The sequence below is a fragment of the Lactuca virosa genome, chromosome 2 (genome assembly GCF_052849685.1).
Source record: "Lactuca virosa cultivar CGN04683 chromosome 2, Lactuca_virosa_CGN04683_v6, whole genome shotgun sequence".
NCBI classification, from domain to species: Eukaryota; Viridiplantae; Streptophyta; class Magnoliopsida; order Asterales; family Asteraceae; genus Lactuca; species Lactuca virosa.
In genome coordinates, this window is record NC_136427.1 from 249,373,350 (window position 1) to 249,387,212 (window position 13,863).

The window sequence follows — 13,863 nt, forward strand, 5'->3', positions numbered from 1 at the left end:
TTTGTTTATGTGTCATCTTAAATGTTTGTAATATTAATTACTTTATCATTTTTCTAAATAATTCTTAGGTGTTGTTTGGTTTTGATTTGATGAGCTTAATGTTGACATGATTTAAATCAGTAAGCCTTATACAAGTCTTCAACGATTTAATAGTGAAAATCAAAAAAATGATAATATTATGATTTACCTTTTTAACATATAATGTGATAAAAACTTTATAAAAGATATAACAATCATTACACGCTTTTTTGAATAAAGGCAATATTACGTAAACTAAAATACCTTTTCACATCACATAGTTACATAGTTTTGTATGGAAATAAAAGTAAATAACCCAAATTTTTGTATTTATCGAAATAACCATTAAGTCCTAAATAGGACAATTTCGAATTTTGGATATATAAAATTTGGAGTTTCCTCTCATTTGCACCATATACTTCCAACAAATTTTTTCTTGTCCATTATTACCAAATTTTCACTCAAATATTATATCTTTTATCAATATATTGGGATCTACTTTGTTATAGTAATTTCTATTTTTTTATATTATGGTAAAAACGAAGCATTCTAGACTCTGAAATGTCGTTTTTTGGATTTCATACTTGTTTTAAAAATCATGGACTCCAATTTTTTTATATTTTATCCACAATGTAAAATAGAAATATGTTTTTGACACAAAAAAACAATTTGAGTCAAAGTACAATTTTACGGACATGATGGTTAGTTAGTTTTATGTCCGAAAAAGTTGAGAATATTCACAGTTTTTACTTTTTATAATAGGAGTAACTAACAATTAAGTACAGAAAAAGTAGTCGGAGGCCATTTACACGGCAACAAAAGTGGCTTTTATTTAGGTTTCTTGAACTAGGATTTATCTTATGATACGTCGTTAAACCCATGTGACCCTTTCTTGCATTTCTCATGCTAATTCTCATTCTCGTTCTCATTCTCATTCTCATTGCATCCCCCCCAACCCTTTCTATATATAACGTACGCACTATATATCTTTTACCACACTTTTTATTCCTCCTCTTCAAATCCCACCATTTCCCTTCTCCATTCCTACCTCTCATTCAATTCACAACCATTTCTGATTATAACTTAGGATTTGGTCTCCGAAATGGGATTAGCCCGGAATCCCAGAAGCTCAGATTACTTGGACGGAATGATAGGTGATCCCGCCGGCAAACTAACCAAGTTCAGGCCACAAAAAAGCACTTCCGGTCGCCTGGTTACCCTCCTCACTTGCCTTCAGTTCGCTTTTGCAGTTTACGCCACCTTCCTGCTCTACTACATGAGCCCTTCCATCGATCTACGAACTCCAAAGCCTGACTTCGCTTGGGCTTCAAGAATCGCACAACAATGGAAGCATTACATAATCCCACCACATGTTATAAGCCGATACCAAGAAGCTGCATCCAACTTGATCCTTGAACCGATTCCGATGATCTCCACCCCCGGCGAAGTTTGCGAGCATGAAAAGATCGAATTTGAACAGAAAAAGTCAAACGATGCAGTTATGATCAAGATCAAACGAGAGCTTTACGATGAAGTTCTTAATTTCCAAAGCAAGAACATGGGCACTGAGTCGTTGACTGAGTTAATGGCAATGAAATCGAAATGGGATATGAAGGGTGCCGGAAACATCCCGAAAGTTACAGTCATCTTGAATCATTTCAAACGTAAAACGCTTTGCTCCCAGCTTGACTCGTTGCTACACCAGACACTCCCTTTTCACCATGTTTGGGTGCTTTCCTTTGGAAGTCCAAATGAGATTGGCCTGAAAAGAATCGTGGAGAGCTACAACGACACGAGAATAAGCTTCATTAGCTCGACTTATGATTTCAAGTATTACGGGAGGTTTCAAATGGCGCTGCAGACTGAAGCTGATCTAGTGTACATTCTTGACGACGACATGATTCCGGGGACCAAAATGCTGCAGATTTTGTCGCATGTCGCCGGAACGGAGAAGTATAAGAACTCTGTGTTGGGGAGTATCGGCCGGATTTTGCCTTTCCGACAGAAGGATTTCACGTTTCCGAGTTACCGGAAATTCAGATCGAAAGAAGCGGGGCTTTATTTGCCTGACCCTGCATATGACATCACAGTCGACAAAATTGTGCAGGTTTGTTTAGATAAATAATTACTATTTTTAAGTTAACATAAAAATTTATTATCTATTACTACTTCATACGAATATAAGTTACCTTAAATATTAAAACTATTATCAAGAATTAAAAGATTCCAGTCAAAATAAATTAGTTTTTAAGTCATTGTTTCTCCAAAGAAAATGTAAATGGAAAGATGTAACCAGTTCAATTATTATGGTATTTTAAATATCTAATTTCATTGTTTTATCTTTCTTTTTATGTCTTAGGTCGATTTTCTTTCGAGCTCTTGGTTCCTCTCGGCGGAGCTTATCAAGACTCTTTTTATTGAGACTCCTTTCACATTCATGACAGGAGAAGATCTGCATCTAAGGTATGTTGATGAGGGTATAAATTGGTTTTTCATCGTTATTAAAAAAAATAGAATTATCTATCTACAATATTATATTCCATTAATCCATTAGATTATACATAAAACAATATTTGAATTTGAAATCTTTAAATTATCATGAAAAGTTATCACTTGAATGCATCCCACTACACTATTCTTTTTAAAGTATTAAATTGTTATTATTGCTTGATGATTTCGTGACGTTTACAGTTTTTTTAAATACGTATCCTCATGAATAAGTCAACATCATACATTTGACTTGCCATCTTCAATGGATTGGGTACAAATCCAATAAATTGAATTTCTACGTTATTTAACTAACTTTATCTAAGTGCATGCCTTCTTTAACAATTCGTTTATTTTCGTTTAAATATTATTAAAAATTAAAAATATTTAAATATATATAAACTTTAAGTGCTCAATAATATAAAAATAAGTTGAATTTGAGTAAACGAGAAGAAAACTTATTTGAAGCATCTTCTAATAACTAATATTATTTTGCAATTATTTGGTTAACTATTTCCTTATTAAAAACAACCATTCTTTAAAATTAAATCAATAGATGAGCCTTTTTGATGATTGATTAATTGGACTTAATATTGCAGCTACCAGCTTCAAAAATACAGAAACGCAGGTTCGTTTGTGCTTCCGGTTGACCCAAAAGACAAGGAAACTTGGGGTGACAGTGAGCATAGGCTCGCCTACGTCGCCGAAACCACCGTGATTTTCAAAGACGTTGTTCAAGTCCGAGATGATCAATGGTGGCGAGCACTATCCACCGGCTACATCACCCAATGGGCAGCAATGTATCCTCAAAAAGTCGACGCCTTTTTCTACGCTCATTCACCAGACGAAGTCAGAGCATTAGCCCCACTCCTCGAGAAATTCCGATCAACCGTCGGGAAAAAGGCTTACATTGTAGTTCCCGGAGGTGGGTTTTGTTCCTGCGAGGAAGCCACCTCCGCCTTAAAATGGCCGAAGACGGTGTGTAGAGAAAGAAGGTTCAAGATCTTTGATTTGGGCGTCGGAGCAGTTTCGGGAGTTAATTCAAACTCCGACGTACCTGTTGTACAATCAGTTTATGCTAGCATGAAAGGATTGATCCAGATTCATAACCCGAGTGTTGTCATAACTGTTGATGATATTGATTCCAATGTACGAAAAGCCTTGAAGATGGCTACTGAAATTAGTAATTCAAATTCGACTTTGGTTCATCTGCCTAGATCATCTATTTCAAAGGTTCTATGGATGGCCGATCTACGCTCTACAGCTTTACCAAGTAAGATTTGTTTATTACATTACATTCACATCATCTTACTTCCATAATTCCATTAACAAATTATAATAATGTTAATTAATTAACCATTTACAGATTGGAACAAGATGAGGATATCAGTGAACATCATAACTCAAAACCGAGTCAACTCGCTAACGAGACTACTGAATTCGCTAAAGGATGCGTATTACCTTGGGGACGAGGTCCCAATAAGCTTCAACATGGATAGCCGAGTCGACAAGTCAACTCTGAAGCTTGTAAAGAGCTTCGATTGGCCTCATGGACCTAAAATCCTAAGGAGACGAATCATTCAAGGAGGTTTGATACGAGCTGTTAGCGAGAGTTGGTATCCTTCATCTGATGATGACTTTGGTCTTCTTTTAGAAGACGATATCGAAGTTTCTCCTTACTATTACTTATGGATCAAATATGCACTTTTAGCATACCATTACGACCCTCAAGTTTCACTCCCTGAACTTTCATCTATCTCCTTATACACTCCTCGTTTGGTAGAGGTAGTGAAAGAACGACCTAAATGGAATGCGACTGAATACTTTAAGCACATACATCCAAACACACCTTACCTTCATCAACTGCCATGCAGTTGGGGTGCTGTTTTCTTCCCAAAGCAATGGCGGGAGTTTTATGTGTACATGAACATGAGGTTTACAGAAGATGCGAAGAAGAACCCTGTACAAATCCCGAAATCAAGAACTAATGGATGGCAAGCTTCGTGGAAGAAGTTTCTGATTGACATGATGTATCTTCGAGGGTATGTTAGTCTTTATCCAAATTTTCCCAACCAGATGAGCTTCTCGACGAACCATATGGAACCTGGTGCTCATATTAGCGCTAAAGATAATGTGGTTCACCATAACAAGACTGACTTTGAGGTCCCATTGTTGAAAGATGATTTTAGGAACTATTTGCCAAATGGGAAGATGCCACCTGCTTCAAAGTTGCCATCTTTGAATCTGTTTAATCAAGCGGTGTCTTTGAAGGGGTTAAAGTCTGCAGGGTCGAAACTGAGACAAGATGTGCTTAATTGTACTGTGACTGAGGTGGTTATGGTTGACCATGAAACTGGTCTTCCTTCGCATTGTGCAACGTTCTGATCACTTGTTATGATGTCGCCGATTCATTTTTTTCTTTTTTGTTCTTTAATTTTCGGTTTATATATACTTTGATAGTGGAATGATTCCCATTTGCAATGGAATGGGAATTGGTGGGGTGAAAGGGGATAAATGTTGTTACGGAAGGACTAAACTTGTTGGGATATAGCTGTATACTTTATAGCAATGAAAGCCAAAACTGGCACTTTTAAATTCTTTTAAGAGTCCACCAACTTTTTTTTTCTATTAGCTGCCCTTAATTTTGAGGTTCTTTTTGCTTTGTGAAGGAGCATGTAGTTCAAGTGCGCGTTAAACAAAAGTTGTTAAGATCAAAATTTTATATAATATCGTTTTTTACTTTTCAAGTTCATGATTATAAGATCGAATCGAGATCATAAGATTCTATCAAAAACATTTAAAACATAAAAAATACATTTTTCATTTAACCGGTGAGTTAACAATGAATTATTTATAACATTAAAAATACATATCAAATCTATCATTTAAGAATAAACAATTCAGAAGAATATTCTACCTATGTTGTTAGTCCAAGAAAAAAAAATATTATAATTAAAAAAAATATATAGTAACAATCCTATGATTATACGATCTTATGATCTTACGATAGATCATACGATGTTATGATCTGATCCTATGATTCTATCTCAATCTTACCAAAAAACAACACAGGTGAGATCGGGATCGATTTACTCAGGTACGATCGTAGCAAATTACAATCATAATCCCATTTTTAACAACCTTGCATGAAACCTTTGCTAAAACTCATTTCATTTATTAAAAGTGGTTTGTAGATGGGTTCATATTATGCATATCGATGGGCCTTTAATATGTTTTACTAGTCTCATGTCACAACCCATTTCACGGTTTAATATATTCATTTCACAGTTTAATTATTCATAGTTTAAACTCTTACATACTTTATTGATGCATTTCATCAAACAATTTGTATGGATGTTTCCAGAACTTCCATCTTTAAGTTCTTCCACCGAAGAGCATATTAAAGAGAAACAGAGCAACAAGGGGAAGAGACGGCGGTGATGGAGCAAATCCGATGTGGTGGTGGAACAAATCAGAAAGAAAGAGACAGAGGAGGGAGGAGGTGGTGGTAGTCTGTTTTATAGTGGAAGAAGGCAACATACAAGGAGGGGAAGAAAAGGTGTGATTTGGCGATGGTGAAACAAATCAGAGAGAAAGAGGGAAAGGGATGAGGCAGTGGTGGTAGGTTTTGCGATGGAAGATGGCATTGCTTTCGCCACTGGTAGGAGGCAATGACGAGGGAGGATGGAGACGGTGGTAGTAGGGTTTGAGTTTAAGTTATTGAAGTTGGTGAGAGGGTTTAAGTGTACGAGGTATCAAATCTAATGATGTTAGGGTTATCAAAATGGGTACTGATTTCCCATTAATTACTATAATGCCGCCATTTTGTTTTTATTATTGATCAAGAATTAAAAACTTAGATTCATTTTGTTGGTTTATAATTGACAAAACTGCAAGAATGATCCATGTGGTATGTCGAAAATTGTCACTTTGGTTCAAAAAGGTTTAGACTAGCACCAATGGTCCAAAACTTTCATTTTATTGCATTTTTGGTCCAATCTGTTTTGATTTTTTTCAAAATGACGAATTTGCCCCTATTAATATGATTTTCTCTTTTTTCTTATTTATTTTTCTGATTTTCAGATTAAAAAACATGAAAATAAAAATAAAAATAAATTTATTCCCTAATAACCCACCCAAACCCCACCCCACCCACGTTTCTTTATACTCTCTCTCTCTCTCTCTCTCTCTCTAATACTTCGCCAGAAACCACCCCTACTGTCGGAAACCAACAAACTGCCACCATTTTCGCCAAAAACCACCATCGCTGTCACTAGAAGATTTGAAAGACCACATTGACCTCTTCTTCGGAACGCCTTCGATCTAAAAACCCACTTTGGGTATTTCCAAATCTGTTCAGATCTGTTCGTCATCGGAGTCATCACCCTCTTTCTCAGGTCGTCCTTCTCCGACTCGATTTCTAGCAGACAGTGGTGGTGGTTTCCAAATAGTTTGCACATGTTTACAGATCGGGATGCTCCCTTGCATCGTCGCCAACGAACTGTGGCTCTAGATCGCCCTTCTCTGCTCGAGTTTCCTTCTCTGACGATATCAGATAATGCAAGAGTTCTTTTTCATCTTCTCCGGTGGAGATGAAGGACGACAGATATTTCCAAATCTGTTTCGGTGGTCGTTCGACGACTTCGAAGAAGGAAGTAAGAATGGGAAGACGAAGATTTGCAGAGTCATTTGGGAGCTAGGGTTTTCAAAACGTAAACCACCTCAGATCTGGAAAAACAAATACGAAAAAATGGTGATGGTTTCTTATCTACGATAAAAATGAAGAGGAAACCATCACCTGAAGTTCAGATCTACGCCGACATTGACAGTGGTTAGACAATAAATAGTGGTTGTCGGCAAGTGGTGGTGGTGGTATTTTTCTGTGTAAAAATCAAGTGAAGATGGAAGATAGATATTATAGAGAGAGAGAGAGAGAGAAAACGGGAAACTTTCATTTTGAAAAAAAATCAAAATAGATTGGACCAAAAAACGCAACAAAATCAAAGTTTTTGACAACTAATGTTAGTCCAAACATTTTTGAACTAAAGTGACAATTCTTGACATACCATAGAGACCATTCTTGTAGTTTTGTCTTTCTATTTTTTTTTAAATTCCTATTTGAATGACTTTCTTAATAAATATTAGTTAATTACATATATAATAGGATATTCTATTAAAATATATAAAATGGTTGGTTATATGTGAATTGGGATGAATTTTGAAAAGCTATTGATATTTCATTCGTGTAAGTTGTGATTGTTAAATTTAGAAAAACTATATTTTAATCAATTTTTTTGTTTAGAGAATATATTTTAAAAATTGATATTCAAGAACTATGATACATACTTATAAACATAAAAGTATGTTTACTTATAAACATATAAAAAATTGATTATGGAACAATATAGATTTTTATCTAAAGTAAATAACAATTACTGTATTTTGGGTTATTTAGGGTTTCTTTCAATTTAACCGTTGATTTTTCTTTCTAGTTTATCCATTTTGAGGTTTTTTTTTTCAAAAACCATTAAATAAAACTTTTTACAAAAAAATTATATTTGAAAAAAAATATGATTTAACCACTGAAATTTTAAATTTTAAAAAACAATTTTGACGGAAAAATATTATTCTGATTAGTTGTGAGACTCGTATATTATACGGGTTAATTAAAATAAAATGTTAAATACAAATGAAGAAGAACTTTTCGATAATTAATTTAGGAAGTATTTTTTTCATTGGTTAAGCAAACTAAATAAAATAAAGTGAAAATGAATTAATAAGATAATATAGTTTTCGGTTTGTATATATTTAATCCTTATTGTTTTCCTTTTGCATAATAAGTCTTTAAACTTATTGTTTTTTGTATATATTTAGTCCTTATGACTAACTACTCCAAGTTAAACCAGGAAAAATGACTTAATATATAATGTAGTTCTCAGTTTGTACACATTTATTAATTAATGATTTTTTTGTTGCAAAATAATCCATTGTTGTTTTTGTACGCATTCAGTCATTATGACCGGTTTCTTAGGGTTTTGCTTACGTGGCATCATACGTGGGACAATATAAATGAAATGTTCTTATATGTGTTTCTTCTGTCACTTATATCAGTAACCTAATTCACAAATTTGTCAAATAATATTGGTGTCCTAGTTTTCCCCAAGAAGAATATGTCTTCAGCTTTAGCTTAATCTATCTTCATAGCAGACAACAAGATTGTTTTTCATTACTTCCTCCCAACTTGAATTTGCACTTCCAAGACAAAAAAAAACACCATAGTAAAAAGTTTAGTCTTCCATAGTTCATTGGTATGTCGATTTTGACCATTTTTCTGCAAATAAGTTTTTTTGTTCTTTTCAGTTTGACGTTCTATATTACATGCTTAAATTTTGTTTTTTGTTACTGAAGAAAGCATGTAAAAAGTGTAAATTTTGGCAATTGTTGATGAATAACATGTTAGATTGAACCTGAATTTTGAAAATGAACTTATATGTTAAAGAAGAGGGTTCCTATCTCAAGAGAGAAGTGAATGAGCTAAACTTCTAAAGAAGAATTCACGTAGTGATAGGGTTAAAATAACTTGTAACCTCCTGTAATTATATTAAAAGTACAATGATATTAATTTGCCTCTATTAAATGGTATTATATGATCTCACTATGAAACCAAAATCGTGACAAGTGACACATGATTCCACTACATAGGTGAACCATATATGAGAACACCTCATTAATGATCGTCCCATTTAGGATGCTACGTGAGCAAAACCTAAAGAAACCGGTCATAATGACTGTATGTATAAAAAACAACAATAACTTATTTTGCAAAAAAAAAAGAATTAAGAACTAAATGTGTATAAACTAAGAACTTATCATGGAGTAACCGGTCATAAGGGCTGAGTTCAAGGACTTATTTTGCAAAAAAAAAAAAAAAAAAAAAAAACAATAACCACTAAAGATGTACAAACCAAAGACTATATTACCTTATTAAATCATTTTCTATTTGCAGAAAATATTAAGGTTGTTCACTATTTGAATAAATCATATTATCCAATTAAACAAATTAGATCAGACAATTTGGTTGAGATATTTGGATTTTTGAATTGGTAATCAACAAAACCGAATTGTTATGAAACCAAAAATAATTTGAATTCACTTGGGATTAGGCGGATTTTTGGTCAAAATGATGCAGAAATAATACTTCAAGATCCATTACATAAATACATTTTGTTATTATTAGCATTTGTTATTTTGGCACAAATATTTTAAAGGAACACCCTAAAAACTAAAAACTAGTGTTTTTAAATTTGCGAGAGATTATTATATCGTGTTGTTGGATTATAAGCCTAAAGTTTATATGATATACAAGATCAACCCTTAACTAACAAGAAAAGCAGGCGTTGTGTTGGAGTTGGACTGTTGGCTCTTCTTAATAAACAATAATGCCATTGTTGTAGTATGAATTGGTACATCATCGGCCCACACGCGTCCGGGAAACGCAAACCCGCCGAGGATTTGAAATCTTGTGGTTAAAGGTAATCGCAAAATTGTATCCCCGGCAGCAAATTTTCTGTCCCCCCCCCCCCCCCCCCCCCCTTTTTTTTTCGTTTGGCATAGAATGATTTTAAAAAGTAAGCAGTGAGATATGATTTTAATAACATTGAGGGTTTGTTTTCGATTTTGCAGTCTTGGTAATCTCACGTCTCAAAGTCAACCGGAAGATCAACGATATGTTCAAGTTCTGGTAATTCTTCCATATAGTTCGATTCTCGTATATTCTAGGGTTGTAATCTTAGATGGATTTTCTCATCTGACTACTAATCGCAATCGGTGCCTTGTAATAAGGTTTTGAATTGAAGCTCATTAGTTGGAACTTGGAAGTGTTAATTTTGCTTCAATTGCAATTTCGAGACGTGCCTTTGCCCATCACAATCTTATAACCTACTGTTCTTGTTTACGACTGGTTTAAAGCTTAGTCGGAATTGGAAATACATTAATACTCATGTTCTTGTTTACATAATAGAAAGACAAATTGTGTATATATTTGGATAGTGGAGCCAAACCAAAATCTTGAAAAATTCAAATATTACGAGTATCATATCATCTAATGTTGATGTTGTCAATCATAGTTTTTCATAAGGACTAAGTATTTCAAGGGTTAATTGAGTGGCCCTTTACCTTGTATAACATTGGATGAATTTATTCATTAGATTAACATATAACTAAGGGGCTTACTATCTCAGGGGTTCTCAAGAACAACAAGCTGATGCTGATCCAAGGCCACAGGAAGTTTCTACAAACTCATGGTATTCTCCCTCATCAAGTTCTTCTTCTCGGCCCTCAACACCTAATTCCATCAATACCCTGCAAAGGCCTGGAGATCAACCTCAACCTCAACCTCACTTATTATCTCCTGTTTCTCCAACAGAGGCTGCTGCCATAATTGTTTATCTACAAGACAAAAGGTAACATTTTTATTCATGCATATAACATGTTCCAACCTCAAAACATTGTAAAAGGATATGCATATAATATAGCATTGATTCAACATAAATGCATAATAAATACTTCAAATGACATTAAACATCATACCTCAATATCTGGAGTTTGCCAGTTTGTAGATCTCAATCATTCTCCCCTTCTTTTGTATTTAAACCCTTGTGCATCTCTTCATGTTTCTTGTTAAGTATGTTTTCACCATCTTTTCTAACTAAACTGTCATTTGATGGGTGAAAAGTGCTGATGAGTTGAGGAAACTTTTGTCAGACAAAGAGGCCTATCAACAATTCTTGCTTTCACTTGACCTTGTCAAAACTCCAAATAATGTAAGCTTCACACATTCATAACTTCTTCTATCTCCTATTATATATATTCAATCCTTATATAATTTAATATCTTCATGAAACAGTTAAGAGATGAACTCAGGAATGAAACTCTGCAGCTTGCTAGTAAGTTTCTACTTATACTCATAAAGATTCAATGTGTATGTGGAAAAAGTTTAATAAAAGTGAGATTTTTTATTTTATTTTGCAGGAGAAAACTTGGCAAAAGAATCAAGTATGACAGAACTGCGCAACCAGTGCATGATCATAAGGACAACTGAGTTGGCAACTGCTGAAGAGAAGCTAAATGAGCTCAACAGGCAAAAAGCAGAAATCCTCAGATCTTACTCCCCAGCCTCTTTGTTACACCAGCTTCAAGGTAAATAAATTCTTGTATGTGTGTTTTTCATTTTTGAGGTGTTGTTAATTTAGTGTGAAAATGGTGTTTGTGTGTGTTTCAGAGCTGATAAATAAGACAGATGAAGAATCTGAAATGCTGCATAAACAGCTACTTGAAAAGGAGATGGATGTTGCAAGTTTTGTTCACAAGTACAAGAAGTTGCGTGTGGATTACCATAAACGTGCTCTCACACACCTTGCAGCCACTACATCTTTGTCCGGTTAACCGGTTTCTTTATTTGAAATTGAACATTGCTACAAGTAACATTTTGTAATTACAACAGATTTCATCTTGTTGCGTTTGTAAATTTGTTGAATCTTTGAAAAAGAACCAAGGTCTTGTTTGTTTTTGACTTAAATGGGACATGAATTGGGTGGTGTTTGCTTTTTTGAGAAAGATTTTCTTCATCACTTATGTTTGTCTTGTTTGCGGGCGGGCAAACATATGTGAAATAAATTGTTTGTTTTTTGAAGAAACAAAAGACATAAAAACTTATGTTTCTTCATCACTAGTTTTGCTTTCTTCCTTGCTTTGTTTTTCTGCTTTTCTTCTTCCTCAATGCCATTTCAAAAAATGAACATCATCCCCCTTTAGATGTTATGGAGAGAAGATGATGATATGGCAACCATAACGTGGGTATAGGCGTAAGCAATACCCACCCGTCTTAATCATGGTGGTTGGTTACAGAGTAGTATAGAACTATAGATTATTGTAGTATAGATTATAATTTTTTTTTGGGATAAATATCACAAAAGTCATTACTGGATCATTTTTTCAATTTTATTTCTCTTTTTTTTGTTATTTCAAACAATCTATCACTTCATCGATTTTTTGGTGAGTTCACCCATTTTACAAGTTACAGTCCCGTAATATTATTATTTGCTTATGTGGCGTTGATGTAACATAACAAAGTGGCAATGACATAAGGTCATCCGTTATACCCACCACTAAACCTATGGGATACCCACCAATATATTTTTCTTATTTTTTTATTTTTAAATTAAAAAATATATATTTTTTAATTAATTAAAATGTAGAGAGAGGTAGAGAGAGATAGAGAGACATGAAGAGAGAAAAAAAAATTATTGGATGTTGTTGTCAGTTCTCCCCACCACATTTGACCACGAATTTTTCCACCACTAGCCACCACTAAGGTATGGGGTGGTGTTCACATTTTTTGTTCGTGGCCACATAGACCACGAACATGCTCGTTATGAGTATACCATAAGGTCTAACCTCACATAAAAATTACTCGTTTTTTTTTTTTCACAACATTAGAAGTTGTTTGTTTTTTGTAAAAAAAAAATCATTTTCAACCTCTTTTTGTTGCGTGACGACTCAGTATGCGCATCATTTTCAATCTCACATCAGTTTGTTTTTTTAAAAGGCTTCAAACTAAAAAAAATGTTTGTGCATGTTATGTACCATACAATGTTCTGTACCATACAACATTTGACTTGTTTTTTCAAACCTCATTTAATTAAAATAATAATAATAATACTAATAATAAAACAAACGCCGCTCTCTTTCCTTCCCCCATCGAACCCGTCTTCTTCTCCGGTCAAGATCGACGTTGCTGCCTCACATCCTCACAGCGCAGTCGTTGCTCAATCCCTCCGTCGTTGCCGCCTCAGCCTTCATTTATCGGCGTTGATTGTTCTTTGGCCTCATGAAGGGCGTGTTTGGCATGAAGCTTTTGGAAGCGTTTGGGAGCTTCTAGCTTTTAGCTTTTGACAAAACGCTCTAGTTTAAACAAAAAGCTTCGTTTGGCAGTACGAGCGTTTAGCTTTTAGTTAAACAAAACGTTCAAATTCTAAAAGCTACTTCATGTAGCGTTTAACAAAACACTACTGATCTTTTGAAATCCAATTCCATAATTACCCTTAAAATTATATTTATATATTTATTTATTTTTAATCAATTGTCCTTTTATGTAATTTTATATATTTCAAAAGCTTCCAAGTCAAACATTCATATAACAAAAAAAACCTACAGTTTCCGCTACCAGCTATCCGCTACACGCCACCAGCTACCCGCTACCAGCTATCAGCTACTTTTGCCAAACACCACCGAAATCGACATGTATATCATGAAAGACAGAAGTTACATTTTTGCCTCTTACGCTCTCTGAACAATCTC

General features: G+C 34.3%; 2 protein-coding genes across 2 annotated transcripts; both read left to right on the forward strand.

Annotated features, from left to right (window-relative positions):
- The first annotated feature begins 773 nt into the window (after positions 1-773).
- On the forward strand, positions 774-5,103 carry LOC145160734 (glycosyltransferase family protein 2). The gene is made up of 4 exons (XM_079080036.1): positions 774-2,125; positions 2,378-2,481; positions 3,105-3,778; positions 3,872-5,103. Exons 1-4 carry the CDS (start codon positions 1,121-1,123, stop codon positions 4,888-4,890), a joined length of 2,802 nt encoding a protein of 933 aa, XP_078936162.1. The 5' UTR covers positions 774-1,120; the 3' UTR covers positions 4,891-5,103.
- A 4,782-nt stretch (positions 5,104-9,885) lies between these two features.
- Positions 9,886-12,082, forward strand: LOC145160735 (vacuolar protein-sorting-associated protein 37 homolog 1-like). Its single transcript, XM_079080038.1, has 7 exons — positions 9,886-10,037; positions 10,189-10,246; positions 10,746-10,967; positions 11,240-11,327; positions 11,411-11,450; positions 11,536-11,703; positions 11,786-12,082. Exons 2-7 carry the CDS (start codon positions 10,233-10,235, stop codon positions 11,947-11,949), a joined length of 696 nt encoding a protein of 231 aa, XP_078936164.1. The 5' UTR covers positions 9,886-10,037; positions 10,189-10,232; the 3' UTR covers positions 11,950-12,082.
- Positions 12,083-13,863: the final 1,781 nt, after the last annotated feature.

Bases quoted from the DNA above. Each gene is read 5' to 3' on its own strand.
- LOC145160734 (XM_079080036.1), top strand. From the start codon at position 1,121: ATGGGATTAGCCCGGAATCCCAGAAGCTCAGATTACTTGGACGGAATG. The intron at 2,126-2,377 runs GTTTGTTTAGAT...TTTATGTCTTAG, and splicing joins CAGTCGACAAAATTGTGCAG to GTCGATTTTCTTTCGAGCTC. The intron at 2,482-3,104 runs GTATGTTGATGA...TTAATATTGCAG, and splicing joins GGAGAAGATCTGCATCTAAG to CTACCAGCTTCAAAAATACA.
- LOC145160735 (XM_079080038.1), top strand. The intron at 11,328-11,410 runs GTAAGCTTCACA...TTCATGAAACAG, and splicing joins TTGTCAAAACTCCAAATAAT to TTAAGAGATGAACTCAGGAA. The intron at 11,451-11,535 runs GTAAGTTTCTAC...TTTATTTTGCAG, and splicing joins TGAAACTCTGCAGCTTGCTA to GAGAAAACTTGGCAAAAGAA.